The sequence below is a fragment of the Tigriopus californicus genome, chromosome 9 (assembly GCF_007210705.1).
Source record: "Tigriopus californicus strain San Diego chromosome 9, Tcal_SD_v2.1, whole genome shotgun sequence".
In the NCBI taxonomy this organism is placed as follows: Eukaryota; Metazoa; Arthropoda; class Copepoda; order Harpacticoida; family Harpacticidae; genus Tigriopus; species Tigriopus californicus.
In genome coordinates this window covers 11,285,431-11,301,198 of record NC_081448.1, presented here as the reverse complement: position 1 = coordinate 11,301,198, position 15,768 = coordinate 11,285,431, and the positions used below count along the sequence as shown (strand labels likewise).

Genomic DNA, 15,768 nt, shown 5'->3' with positions numbered 1-15,768 from the left:
AGATTAGACTGTACAATGCGCAGAGAATTCCTTCCCTCTAATATTAGTAGAGAATACTATGGCTTTGTTGATCTGTTAGCATCTTTCGAGTCAGACTCGGACAGATTTTTAAGTAGCATTCCAGATCAACCCTACACCCCTGGACCAAAACAAATTTTATGGTAGATAAAGTATCGTATCAAGATTAAAAAGGGAATAAAGAGACGAATAATAACCTTTTATAGTAATAGTACTGGGGATTAAATTCCCTGCAGCCTGTGAGAAAAACATACTCAAGAGAAAAAATTACAATCCTAAAATTCTTCCCACTTGATCCTAAAACAACCCGAGTAGGAAATTTTAAAAACCATGTGTTACAGAAGCCCATTTTCAAAGACATGCGTCGAAAATGTGATTTGGTTTTCACTTCCACGTCGATAATTTGCTACATTAGGCATATTTCAGAGAAAAATCCATATTCTTATTGTACCCCCCAACAGTCAGCGTATATGTTGTGTAACATGCATGGTTGTTATAGAGAGATGAATGACGAATCAAAGAACGCCCAGATGAACTTCGACCCTTGGTGTTTTTTAATCGATTGAGTAAATAAGTACCTCTGGACAAGAACAAGCATGAACATCATGAACTTAGCATTCTTGCACATTGTACGAAGCATACATAACGCTTGTCAAGTTTTCATTTTCACTTTGAGCGCTCAATCTTAAGAGCATCAGCTAGAGTATATCCCAGAAGCAAATTTATGGGCATATGGAAAATTACTTATTGTAGTTGTTTACGTAAGTTTTCATCTCTGGCATGGACTATCTATCTACCATCCAAATTATTGGCTCGCTTAACTTTGACAAAATGGTTAACGTCATGTTGGGCACAATATGCAATCAGAGACAAGGGCAACTATTGCAACTAACCAAGAAAATATAGATCTGACGAGACCACAGTTTATATCAAAAATTGTCGACGACACCAAAGTTTGACATCTCGCAAATCTAAAAACAGATCCATAGTTTGACGTCCCAAATTCATCATTGAGAATGAAATTTGTTTCGGTTGAAACAGCTCACTTTTATCATAGCTGGATAAAAAGAATGAATTGTGGTGGGTGTGCAGGAGCCGCTCCTCAACCTTTAGGTTACTTACAAATGGATGGGCCTTAACTTTTACCTTTGAAGATTGAAACTTACAATGATAACAATTTGCTCATTTTCTCGCCTTGAGACGAAACAAGGTTTCAAAAAGCATGTTTTGTTGATAAGTGCGGCTTCCACTTTACAATTTCTTAGACTTCCCTAACGCTACCGGGAATGGAATCCCCAGAAGCTCAAGACGGGAAAGGTATTAATTCTATATTCATATGATATTTGATCTACCAACGAATTAGAGTTGGCAGATTTGGATAGCCCTTGACTATGGGTTTGATCAGGCAATTTGATCAAAAAATGGTCTAAGTCTTACTTTAAGGATGCTACTTTATCAACGCCTACATACTAAATACTAAATACTACCTACGAATATTTGAGGGGAGCCATTTTTTATTCCATTTTGTAATACTATTGTATAATCTTATCTATTTTTTATTTCTTAGTGCCTCATGGCGAACGAAATGCAAGAAGTGAATTGTCGAATAGAGTCCTAGCATCCAATAAATGGACGAGTGAGAATGCCTTTTGATCTTTTGCTTTTTAACAATATTGAACCATGATTATGTGTTTTCGCATTGACTATAAATACATGTTGCACCCTGCGTTTTTGACAAGCAGTTGGTAGTAGAGGCAATTCAAAACTAATGCGACACTAAAATCCCAAAGTGACCTTTGATTCGTAAGTGAAAAATTGTTTCAAATAACTTCAACTGGCCTTTGTAAAATTGTATTGAATTTGTACTATCTTGGTACTGTATATAAGGCGGTAAGTTCCAAGGAAATACTTTGGGGTTGTACCTCTAAAAAGATCAAAATCGTATCAAAACACACTATAAAACCTTTATAAAGTAATCGTTGAGAGGACCAAATTCAATTTGATATTGTTCATCCAAACCGTTGCATTCTACTTCATACTCTCACTAATATTACATTTTGAGAAACGACAGAAAAGTGCCTCAGATGATTATCCCCCAATCCATGACCAATATCATTTATTGCTCACTCTCAACTCCAATGTATAAATATAGCCAAGGTGTTTCTTAGATCAACTAATTGACCTCTGCATGCGTTCGCGTTTGACTGAGCAGCAAAGTCAAAATGACAAAAGCCAATCTGGACCATTAAACACCAGTTAAATTTAACAACACGAGGTTGCCTTCAATACTGAAAGCGCCTTAAAGATAGAAACTTGATGTGAGGGCGACCACAAACGCCGATACTGGCAAGAAAGTCATGATAGGCAGATCAAAACCATGCGGAGGTATCATGAAGTGAAGTACTAACTTGAATTGTACAATTAACCTTGACTAGACTTCGAACCAACCTTAAGTTAAACCAAGCAAATTGTCCAATAATATCCATGAATGTAAACTCATCCTCACACTTTGGTTTAAAAATCAGTATTGTCACACACTTACCAAATACCTAAGTGTATGAATGAGTTTACTTCGTCCTATTTTTTTATTTTACATCTCACACATTCAGATTTACCTGAGATATCGACCTCTAATTGTTATTCAACGAGGCCTCAACAAGCTCACGTTCCGTGAACATTATTCAAAACTCGCCAATACGCCCAATGCTATGCTTGGGATGATTCGAAGATTCTCTCTGACTCCTGAACCTGACGTCCTTGCCTTTTTGACGTGTGAGGTATATCAAGTGAAGGAAATTCAAGAAAAAGTGTGGCTCGGCACCCTGATTTTGGGCATTTTGGGGAGGGAGAACTAGGACAAATATCACAGTCAACTCGCACTTGAATTTCAATAATCGAGTGATTTTGAATGAGTTGTTTTACAAAACGTAATAAAATTAATATGTTTAGTGTTATTCGGTAAACGTACTATCAATTTGGCTCACTAACAAAATGCTATTTGCTTAGACAAGCACATAAAACGAAAAAATGTCAAAATTCAATGCATGTACAGTGCGGGTTGGCTGGGCATGTTGTCTTTGATTTTTCTCCCTGCTCACTGGACCAGCCACATACGTACATGCGCCCAATACTTGAATATTCATCACAAATGAGGTGACCGAGGTTTAGATTGGACATTAAAGGATTGAGCCTGTTCAGCGGAGATTAACGAAAATTCTGTCTGGGGCTTCGGAACTGGACTATGCGGATGAGCTTGGACGTCTCGGTCTCATGACTTTGGAAGAGACGAGACGAATTCTAGATCTGACCGTTGCTTTCAAATTACTCTACAATGTTGATCAGTATCAAACTGTATCTTGTTGTGAACGGGGATGCACCTTATCATTCAGAGGTGATACTCAGATAACAACATCTTCATATTCATACAAGATAATCCTATTTAGAGGTGCCGTTTGCCAAGTCTCTTGGCAGACTTTGGTTCTTCTTTTGTCGAGTTCCCCCAATGTGGAATCGTCTTCCCATCCAAGTTAGCCAGACGTCCTTAATATTCGCACTGGCTGTCACAATTATCTCAATCTCGATATTGTCTTATTCTTTGTGGTATATTCTAAAACTGTGGTCGAATAAAAACCACTCTTTTCATCTTTTGATGGACAATCGGGTTATCAATAAAGAATAAACAACAATTAAAGCGGTTCTCTCAATACGTACGAGGCAATAATTACTAGCTGGACACGTCGCCAAAAGGATCTAGGTGTTGTAAACACATTTCATTCGGCAGCCATCTAGTAATATGAATGAATGCATAATTCAAATATTCCAGCACTTTCAAATTTGGCGAATTCGGGTGCGACAACTCTCGTATCTTCGTTTTCCAGTGAGTCGAAGTTTGTTATGAATCCCTAGATGGTGTTTCGCAGCCATCTTCTGCCTGGTTTCCTCTTTGCATCCGTCAGTTTGAACCGTACTGGCGTCTTCGACGAGTCAATGCAGGAAATAGATCCCATGTTTTGTTTAGTCATTCGGATCTTTGAAAAAAAATGGAAAGGAGACTTTATATATTTATTTTTCAGTTGTCACGCGTACGTTGTTTCAAATGGTTGGTGGTTTGGAAACCCTAGAAAGAGCTCTCAAGCTTCACAACCCACGAACATTACTCGTATAAAGTGGTTGGTCCAAGTCAGCACTTGGCTTTCCTATTTAGGCTCTAACTACGGGGTAAAGTCATTTAACAGTGAAGGGGAAAGATTAAGAAAATATTAGCCGTTCCATTTGATGTACATATGTTCTAATGCGAAGTAAATTCTCGCAAAAAGAGCACATTTTGGAACCCAAATCAGTTGGAGTGTTGGATTGCTACGGTAAGGAGAAGGATACGTTATAAGACGTTGAGATATAACATGCAAAATGCAACTGGCTGACCACGATGCCTCATTGTGCAAGTTTTTAAACAAATAACTTTGTAAAACTCTTGCACTCTGATCGAAATTCTGCCACTCTACTCAAAACTAGCGGAACATTCTATAATGGACCAGAATAATTTGGTTAATCGAGGATCTGGTCAGTTCATTTGCAGTTGTTATAGGTACATCTATCTGTTGTCCCATTTCGACAATATCTATTAACAGTTAGCAAATTCGCAAACTGACTAGTTGCGTAATGATTGGGTTCGTTATGTAGAGCTGAAGCTGCACAATAGTAAGTAAATAATGCAGATTTCGTTGGAGTTGATTGTAGGCCTAGGGTTTTCGAGATTTCTTCTTTTTTTGTTTGGTCCATTTCTGATTCCAGATTAACTTAATTAGCAGTCTGTTTTTTTCGAGGATCGCCTGTTTTATCCTGATTCCCATCTGCTTTGGGATTTGAGGTGCATTTTCTAAATATAACCCTATAGTAATTAGTTGGACTCGGTGCTACATACATCACATTCAGTTATCTTCAGTCAGTTCAGGGTGACTACGTACCTGTACAGCACATGGTATTAAAACTCAAACTGTTTGCCCAAAATGCAAAACGTGCATTACAATCCTTTGATTGGGGTTTTCACTGGCTTTACTAAATGCAACACGGAATGTATTCCCCGATGATTTTAGAAAGAAAGATTCAAATCCGTCTAATTGCTACCATTTACATTTTATACAACTATTGATCTAACAACTAGTTTGAGTTGACGGACCGGTCTAGCTGGCTCTTGAATTTAGGGTTGATCGGGAATGCTTGTCAAAAACCTGCCCACGTCTTACATGAAAGATGCTATATGATCAACAGCATCTGTGTACTTTCTACAAATATTGGACAATAGCAAATTGAACAATTTAGGAGTCCAAGAAAGAAAAGAGGTAGTCTTCATTGTTTCAACTTAAGGTGCACAGAAAATCACATTAAGCCTCTGCCTGCGGTCGCCACAATTGGACCGAAAATCCGGATTAGGAAAAAGTTCATTAATGCCTTTGAAAACGTGAAGTATCAAGTACAGGGCCAATCAGGTAAATTTACACCATTTTCAACAAAACACAAATCGACGAAATGAGCAGGTAGGCATCTTGAAATACCTTGAAGTTAAGGCTGGGAAACCTAATTCTTTAAGTATTTCCAAATAGTCCATAAACAATGATTGCCATTCATGAAACAGGGACGTCTGGATGTTACCCTCGATCTAGCTTGCGCGGGACATCCAGCCACTCCCCCATCAATCCAGTTAGCACCGAGCGCCCCCATCCCATACCTTGACAAAAGGAGACACGTAAGCCAGAGCATTAGTTTTAGTTCCTCTGCAACCAGGTCATCTCTGAGATCTTGGAGAAGGCTTATTACGTAGGGTAGTGATTGTGTTCAAGTCCAACAATACGTTACCTCACAAGTCAAAGAAAGGCCATGCTAAGGCTCCTCTGTAAGACAACTGTGTAGATTTCAGGAAGCTAGAAACCTGGCCCTCCAACTCACCTGACCTCAACCTATAGGCTAATTCTTCTAAGCGGAGTTGAAGAAGGAGGTTTGCTCGACCTGCCCCCATAGCGTCAAGGCATTGAAGGACTTTATTGTGAAGCTTCAGAATCTTGATCAAGGGAGTGGCTGGATGTCCCGCCCAAGCTAGATGTTCTCTGAATTTTCTTTAAACTCAGTCCCAGCCTTTCTAGCCTCTCCCAATACGAGAGCTCTCTCAAACCCTCTATAATCCTTGCCACGGACTTCTAGAGATATGGACTGCAAACGGAAACAAAAATATCCTATCTTCTAAACCACTCATCTTATTCCAAATAAGCACTTGATACGACCACAAGATCTTGTTGAATAGATGAACTCAGCCAAGTTTGAGCCCAAACCTATGCTTAGGGAACTCAGGAGCCATGTTCAAAGTTATGTAGTAAACACTACATAAAATTTGAATTTTCGGCCTGCTGTTGGTCAGTTACATAAGCTTTTGACAACCTAACTTTGAAACGATCAACTTTGCATGTAAATGATACAAAATTGACCTACCGTTAATTGAAGAGATCTACGTTTCTTATTTTATTACTTTAATTCGAAAAATGGTTCAGAGTGGCTATGACCAAGAGCAGGCCGATTTGCCGGGAAGAGCGTTCGCAGTCCACATTTCTAGAAGTCCGTGTCCTGGCAAAACATCTGTGGACCAGCTCGACTTTCTTCAATCCTGCTGAACTAGTTGGAGCTCAATGGGCGCGGCATATTCAAGATGTGGCAGGACAATCGACTTGCAAATAGTTAGCATCGTGATGCTATCTCCGGACTTATATGTGCGATATAATTAACTCCACATTTGAAAAGCTTTGCCAACATTCAACTGGATATGTTCATCGAACTTTCCATATTTTGGAGGATTACACCCAAATCCTTCATGGACAAGACTTGCTAAGAATATTTACCTCCATTAACTAAAAGTGGAGTGTTCAAAAGCGTCAACCCAAAGGTCATTGAGCGGAATTTCATTCCATTCAGGGCCATATTACTCTCGGTTACCCATGAGTAGATTTGATTTAAGTCCTTTGCCAGGCTACTGGAATCTTGGCCATTTCTACTAGAAACTAGCTATGTATCGTCAGAATAAGAAGGGAGATTGGTACAAACATTGACCTTTTAAAGCGGAACAAACAATGTGTGTTGTAAAAAGAAGCGGCCCTAATTTTGAGCCTTGGGGACGAACATCTGACGTGGGTTTGTCACTAATTGACCCCTCAATCTGGACTATTTGCTTCCTATCATGAATGAAACCTTTTACATAACCTTGCCTTGGATCCCTGTCTACATGTATGAAGTGCGTTCAACAAAATCTACTGTATTGAACTTCAAATATGATGGATGGTAATGTTATTTCGTGGTAATTTCCAAGCTTGACATTTGTCAATTTACACTTTATCATAGTATTTAATGTTTCCGAAACGTTATACTCTCGCGACGAAAAAAACGTCTAGCTGATTTTTATTATACCTCAATGAAAAACAGTTTAAAAAACGGCGGTGTAATATGACTCAAATCCGAGGAAGGGCTCAAGTTCCAAGGTGACAGCAATATTGCATTTGACAAACATTCAGTATCAATGTTTCTACCTGTATCTTATTGAATTTTTATCATTTCCAAGCGGGCATCTCTGTTACAACGGCTGTCATTTAAACTTCTAAATTTTTCGGTCAAGCATGAAAAGATTGTTTTACAGAAGAGTAAGAATAAAATCAGAAGTGTGTGGTCAATCACAGTCGAAGCACTTTCAAGACCTGCCGCTTGATGAGGTCTCGATCTGCGGTCTCTCCTCGTCCTCGTTTGAGTTGCTGGTTCGTGTCCCGAGGGATCCGAAACTTGATCTGGTAATGCCTCTTCCGGAGCCTCAACATTGGAAGCACCTCCTTGACGTGTCGATGGTAGATCTGTCCATCCTTGCTCATTTGATCAAGGATCGAACTGATTTGTTGGGGTCGATCGGCTCCTTCAGCATAGCTATTCTCCTTGCCTGTGGATGGGGAAATTGGCCATGTTCCAAACTCAGGAAACAGGAACGGATTGGCGATTGTTTCGGAGCTTCCACTGCCACCACTGAATGTCTCCATGGAATCACAAGTTGAGCCTTTACAATTCAAAAGCACCCCTTCCATCCCTCTGCGGCCTTCGCCACCACCCACCAAAGCAGTGGACTTGGAGAGGGGAGATCCGGCCATGGGACGTCCCACACTCCAAGGGTGTCCACGGGAAACAGTGATTAATATTGTCGATAGGAAAGACAGTCGAAGAAGGACGCCTTCAAGCATCCCTATATAGCGAAATCCCTCAAAAAGGGAAGTGTGTGGAAACTTCGTTTCAAACTGGCGATGAGCCCATGGGAAAGGTGGCTTTTTATACCAATGACACTTTTTCTAATGTAAGTGCTGGCTTGCACCAGAGTGAGTAAGACTGGGCCTTCATCTCGCATTCGCTTATACGAGTGCGCCTTTGGCTTTGGACGCTAACCACGTCAGTGGATGAACTTGGATGGTAATTGGAAAGTGGGTGCAGGCACATAAGCACCCACACACACGCACACTATCTTTCTCTCCCTCACACACACACATCACATACGTAGATACGTATGCGAAGGTGTGTATATATGACTGTTTGTTGGCTTTCAGTAACCATAGTTATTCGGCATGGTTCATTTTTAACTTCATAGTTTGGATGAAAACGACCATGTGGTAATTGAGTTTTACAAGGCAATATGTGGCAGATTTCGGAAAAAAAAGAATTTCCAGACATGGTCTTAAAAATTAGGAAACGGATGAGCGATGCTACATACCTGCTAAGCCACATCGAGAAACAACTTCAAGGCTGGAGGAGCAAACGGCATTTCATCCGTAAAATTTGGGATCATCTTTGAGTGCCTTACTTAAATCCATTTGTATATTAGTTTATCATACAAATAATTGCAATTGGACCATGAACTAGGATTTTTGAGCCAAAAAAAGCAGTTTTAAGCGTAACGCATTTCACATAATTGCGAGATTTGATCTTTGTTCTTTGCTAATTGCCAACGAACAATTTGTTCAAGTATTAGATTAAACAAATGAGTTACGATAAGTATCTGATGCCGTCCGTCTTCAAAAGCATCAATAAGCTTTGTCACAAACCAGATTTAAGGGTCCATTTGGCCTATTTGGGCTTCAATAAATTCATCAGGTTTGGAAAAGGTCGAACATGTCCAAATGTTTTTTACTAGCAACATTGATGGAATGAGAGAGCTCTCATAATGGGAGAGTTTAAAGAAGCTGAGACACTATATACGTACAATGTTCACAGAAGGTACGAAAGGTATCTGGTATCTATGAGTCAGGTCCCATAACAGGTTTTAGGGTAAATTGTAGTGATCGCAGAGGCTTAACGTACGGTTTCAGAGCACCCTCAAGCCCTTGAAAATTCTCGTTAGTTCGAACAATAAAGTTCTCGCCTCCTCTATCTCTGGCTCCTTTGCTGTTCAATTAGCTTCCTTGCATTATTCCAAAGGATTAAGTGGGTGTCGATTTCATAGCGTCTTTTGAATCAGACTTAAACATGTATTGGATCGAGAATCCTGATCTTTCATACATTAAGGCTAGCCAGATCCGACAAATCTATTTGGATGGTGGATTAGATATCATAGGTATTTAATGCTGAATAAGATATAAAAGATTTCATTTGAAGCGCTGGGGATTCCATTTCAATCAATATGAGGGAGGGCAGTCTGTGCAAAAGTCTACGAACAAGTCTACAACAAAAATCGTTCGTAAACCAGATATCATATCAAGTTTGATTAATTACAAATAGCAAAATTGCATTCTTTCATATCTTTCAATATTAACGAGAATTACATTTGCTGTAGCGTTTAGTACAGCCCATCAAAAAAACAAATACCCAAAAGTGCATTGTGCCGGTCTTTTTTGTCCAGGGTCAAGTTTTTCCCTTGGTCAATTTGTCCATTGGGCTGAGATCTTGGTTGGGCCAAGTTGTGTGCTCGGTCGAGTTGACTTGGGTGGAGTTGTCTGGTGCCTGGCCTGCATTGTTGATGATGATAACATTTCGAGGTGGTGCCGGGGTTCAAGATGCATAATGAAGGGAGTCCCAAAAGGGTGCGACGATTCTAAAGAGTCCTGTAAACGAGATCTCACCGCTTCCAATTCAATTGCTATTACTCCGAAAAAAAAATTGCTCTAAATGATGCAGTCGCCAACCTTCCTGAGAATGTTCTTTTTCAGATTTATTTGCACATCTGAACTATGATCTACATGAAATAATAATCTTGACCTTCTGCTTTCTGTCCATGCTAGCATGTTCAAAAATTACTGCAAGCCAAACCCAAAAACCAAAGTCAATAGTACCTGTACTCATAACTCAGGTAATTGAACAAATATCCAATGAAAAAGATCTGAGCATATCGCTCAATTTGGATTTCATTTGCGACCACCATAAGCCTCAAATTCCCACGAACTTGATCACAAATGCTTCAGGCTTCAAAACTTTTCTTGCGCAAACGTGACTTCATGCAATTTGCTCCCATCTGTTTGATAGTGAAAACTACGTAAAGTTTGTTTGTTCAAAACCTTGATAGACGACCATGGTTCAAATAAGTCTGGAGGTATGAAATTGTGATTTGACTTCTTCATGAATTAGTTTTTCAATGAGATTGGTAAAGTTCACATTATTTTTAGCTACCCTGTATAGCAATTGTCCTTCTCATTTCATCCATCCCCCGTGGATCTTGCAATAACCATATGTACTGATACATTCAAAGCCGGAATTTCGAAATTCTATTTTTCTCACACAAATATGCCATGAACTCGTCTCTATGTAAATGCTTCCCTTGCATCCAAGCAAGAACAGAGTCCTTCAAGAAAAACGTGTTCCATACATATACTGATGCCAAATTCAGATTTCCCCTTGGAATTAATACATCAGAGTACGCAAATTTGATAACATCCTTTTCGTTCGTTAGCGCTAATCAATCAGTCGACACAAAGTCAATAACCCTCGTCTTTGTTATGTACATACCAGGGTCAAATCACACTAAGGCTTCATATCATTGAAGCAATCTCTATGGATATCAATTGAAACCAAACTCCATGTCCAGTTAATGACGATAATCGCCGACTGTTGTTGACTTAGTCAAATTGTGGCACAAACTTGACGGAAAAGCACCGTCACAAGGTCAACCTATCTGAATACAATCACTGATAGTGAAACCTTCAAATATAGATTTACCCCGCAAGGTTTCGAGAAAACCGCTTTTGTATTGCGACTAGAGATGCCATCAAAACTGCATGCTTTCTTTTGATGCAAAATAATCGTCAAACTTCAGGTTAGCAGGCCTTTTCAAAGTGTTCCAAGAGTAAAAATAATCGATGCGTACCCAGGACCATTTCTGAAGGACCTGATGATCATTCAAAGATCTTAAAACACGCAGTTAAAGGACCAACGAGAGCGTCAGGAATTGACCATGATCCCTGAGGGAGATTACGACCTTATAACACCTCGTTTGAAGTATTGTGAACAAATCCATTGAATCCCATGATGTTTTGAGTACAATAGTTCTTCCCTTTCAAAGTGTAATTCCAACGTGGGGAATCCATCCGGAACAATAGTCAAGTCTGATAAAGACCATCATGGGCGTCCTGAAGGACCTTTGGCAACTTGAGATGGTTTAAATCCTGTGCATTTCCACGTTTTTTTTCAATCGTATTGAATAAGTCAGATTTGTCAAGACATCCTCCAGAACATTTATAATCAATGTAGTAAGTCAATCTGATATTTCATCAACTTTTTGCGGGACAAGTAGCCTTCTTTCATTTGGCCTTTATTGTTCCAATTTTCAACTATTTTGCTGACGTAGCAACGACCCCTTTGTAAAAACTTCGTCACATCTTATCAGTTAGTGCCTTTAACTGTTCAAACAATTGCATATAAAAGACAAAATTATCTTAGGATGTGCTCAGTGCACACGGTTAGTCCTAACACAACACAATGAGTAAACTTTGTGTTCTCGTCTTGGCAGTGGCCATGATTGCCAACTACTCGTCAGCTCTGAATTGTGGTGATGGAAAAATTCGAGGCGTCAATCTGGGCGGGTGGCTGGTTCTTGAACCATGGATCACACCTACCATTTTCGAGGAAGTCAACGTGGAGCTCGGTGGCCAGGTGGTGGATGAGTACACATACGCTCAATACGTGGATCCCGACTTTGCTTCAGATCGCCTCAATAGGTATGAAAAACACCAGGATAGGAATTGAACATTAATGGGTTGACCTTGGCCCATCATCCAACTAAGTGTGCAGTGCATTGATCGCACAAGTACAAGTTGAGAAATTTCCAGAAACTGTGACCGTCTCAATTTACTTTAGACATTGGGACGAGTTCTATACCCGAGCTGACCTTGTGAAATTGGTTGATGCTGGGATTTCTCATTTGAGGATTCCGGTGGGTTATTGGTTGGTGGACGTGTCGCCCGATGAGTTCTTTCCTCCCCCACCTGCTACTGATGATGATGGCCAAAGGTGAGTTGCGAGATCGAGAGGTTGCTTCTAGTTCAATGATTTGGTTCACTTCCAAGCCAACATGTTCGATTCTTAGATTTTATCTGAAGCGATTGGCGGGTTGGTGCGAAGAGCTGGGCCTGAAGATACTCATTGATCTGCATTGCGGGCCCGGTTCCCAAAACGGGTTCGATAACTCCGGTCAGCGAGGCGAGATTAATTGGTTCAATCCGGACGATCATAGCAACATTGACCGAACTTTGGTGATTTTGGAAAAAATTTCCGTCATGATGAAATCATGGATCGACGATGGAACCATGTCTCCGGACACTCTCTTCGGAATTGCCATCTTGAACGAGCCTTGGGGAATCTGGGAAGAGCTATGGCTTGAACTGCGAGATCATTTCCATTATAACGCCTATGATGTTGTCAGGAACGTGTTAGGTGATGGTCCCAAAGTGGTCATTCAACAAGCCTTCCGGACTCCGACCGATTTTCACGGTTATATGGCCGAAGGATTTGAAAATGTCATGTTGGACCTTCATGAATATCATGCCTTTGGCGAGTATTGGAACAATTTGGCCGAGGACAACGCAGGATGGAGCACTAACATTGACACGTCTTGTGGGTTTAAGAGTAAGCTAGAAGAAAATCGGTCCAAGAGGGGTTTGAGGCCTGGATTAAAGTCGATTTTTATTTCTTGTCTTTTTTTCTCAGCTGTGATGACTGAATCAACCATGGATGTGGTTGTTGGAGAGTGGAGCTTGGCCAACCAAGATTGCCAGAAGTACTTGGACGGGGGTTATGACACTCCATACCACCCTCCCAATGGTTCTCCCGATACCTGTGCTTATTACAACAAGGATTTCTCCGAGTACACAGACGACCACAAGGGATTTTTGAGGAATTTCATGGCCGCTCAAATGGATTCCTACGAAGCTGGCGATGGCTACTTCTTTTGGACCGCCAAAAGTGAAGATAATTGCGCTCCGGCATGGGATTTCTTGTTCCTTCTGGAGCAAGGAATTGCTCCACAAAACCTGTGCGAGAGACCACGAATTTGTACCAATTAGGTCGATGGACGTCCTGCATTATTTGCCTGAAAACAGCCGCCCTTTTCTCTAACAATCAGTTGTGAATTAAAATTAAAGTTGAGCCTCTGAAGCAAGTAAAGTTATTTTGTCATGGGGGATGTAGCCAGGCGCGATAACGACAATTCTGTAACGGCAGACCATTGCACCGTCACTAAAATCGAATCAACCAGGAATACAACGGGACAATTGTACATAAATTAAATACCACTTTTCATGGCCTCTGAAAATATTCCCTCCTTTTGAGGATTTGCTTGATCGTATGGAATCCACAGGTTTCATTGCGAGGGGAGGATGGAAAAGCCTAATTCATATTTCAAATGATCCAATTTCAACCCAAACAAGATCGTTTAATTGTCTGATTACAATTCCACGAACAATAAATTTCCACTCTGGTCAGTTCTGCTCTTAAGGGAGTGACTACTCTTTTTTGCGGCAAGTTCTGCACATATGTCTGTGTGTAGTTGTAAATAGGCGAACATGACCACCATCCGCCCATGGTAGGGGGAAGAAGCCATGTCGTTTGCAAAGTGATCCAGATGCGTGTTGAGGACAGACGGCAAGCCATTAACTTCGAGATATCTCATCTCACTTACCCTCAAGCGTCCCGTCGTGAATACGAGGCCAATAAGGGCCCTTATTTGCAACGTTCGATCCCCAATCGATCCTTTATTTGGCAGAGACTGAAGTGATGTGGCGAGAGTATGCTCGCTCACGTTATAGCTCATCTGTGATATGTTTAAATAGCTAGGATTTCAATGGAATAAACTACAATCTCTTGCCTCATTGACATACAGGTTTGAGCAAGTTGTCCGACCACATTTTTAAGAACGAAATTTTGAAGGGGTTAAAATGGGGCTCAATTTGCAATTTTCATCCATGTGAGGGAAACACTTAACTGAAACCCAAGGGACAAGCCTGGGTTCAGGCTGACCTCCAGAGGTGTCGGAGTTACCTTGATTACGTAAAGGTGCAATCATGTCGTCCACATTCAAGCACATTATTGGGAGATTGAAACGAAATTCCGAATGCCTCATCATTGCGTTGCAATTTCGGATACATTTTGTTACACTTTCGACATGTGTTGTTAAACAAGGGCAATCAATAGAGTACGTGATTTGCTCTTCTAATGTCCGAATCTTTTTTTGACATGTTATGTGTATTATGCCCCAAAAAGCATGTTTTTATTATTCTACTGCTCTTTCTACCTCTGTATTTGTACAATTCAAAAGGAAATTAAAATTAAAGAGGAATAACAAACGTTTCATGAGAATAATTGAACTTGCCTAAAGCGAGATTTCACGAAATGTCATTGTCCCCTGACCCCTAGCGTCAGTTGACCTGAAAACATGCTCATCCAGTACAGCTCCTGTTGAGCTGAAGCATTCTAGTTACTTGGTTTTCTATGATACATGCCCTACATACACTTTCGGCTTACCGCCAATGGAAATTTAACGCTGCAAACGACTTTTTCATTTCGCCACTTTGCCAACTAGCTGGCAACCCTGAGCCGAGTTTTTTGCTTGTCAGAAGTTGTAGAGTCAGTGCCACGAGTTCAGAAAGGTGAAAGATTAGAGTCCTCTGCTGTACTCATCCCAGCACTAAACCCACTTCTGTCCATAAACCTGTGTGATCCCTTTTAAAAAAAAACTATCAAGATTTAAAAACCTCCTTTATTGAACATGACCGCAAAGGTTCCCCGACGGAATCTTGATAAAGTTCCTTGACGAGAGTCTATGAACGGGGAAGAACATTAAGTTGCGGGCATGGATTGGTTGAGGGAAATACATTGAACTTGAATAGGCGATTTTCAAACCTGGCCAATAGGATAAATCTCGAGCTCGATTGTACGTCCTTGTAACTCCCTGATGGGGAAGGTGGAGAAGGCGAAGGGCTTCCCGACGGACACATATTTGGTGAGCCCGATTATCTTTTTCAAGATGGCAACCGACGAAAAGAAATAAATGCCGAAATTTGCTATCGAAAAACCATGCAGGGCGATAAGCATTAAGATCCTGCCATATTAAAGTTACAAGCCTCGGCCCAGAAATGGTTTGTTCTTGAGTGGTCTAATGTACCCCTTATAGGCACGAAATGGTTCCCCAGAGAGCGTGGGTTTGAATCCCGCCATCGGAGAAAACCCTAGTCTAATCAACTCAAATACTTTGGTTTGTCG

The 15,768-nt window shown here is 40.6% G+C and overlaps 1 protein-coding gene across 1 annotated transcript; it reads left to right on the top strand.

Moving 5' to 3' along the window:
- The first annotated feature begins 11,957 nt into the window (after nucleotides 1-11,957).
- LOC131886149 (uncharacterized) lies at nucleotides 11,958-13,665 on the top strand. The gene is made up of 4 exons (XM_059234406.1): nucleotides 11,958-12,230; nucleotides 12,370-12,522; nucleotides 12,599-13,137; nucleotides 13,219-13,665. Exons 1-4 carry the CDS (start codon nucleotides 11,992-11,994, stop codon nucleotides 13,572-13,574), a joined length of 1,287 nt encoding a protein of 428 aa, XP_059090389.1. The 5' UTR covers nucleotides 11,958-11,991; the 3' UTR covers nucleotides 13,575-13,665.
- Nucleotides 13,666-15,768: the final 2,103 nt, after the last annotated feature.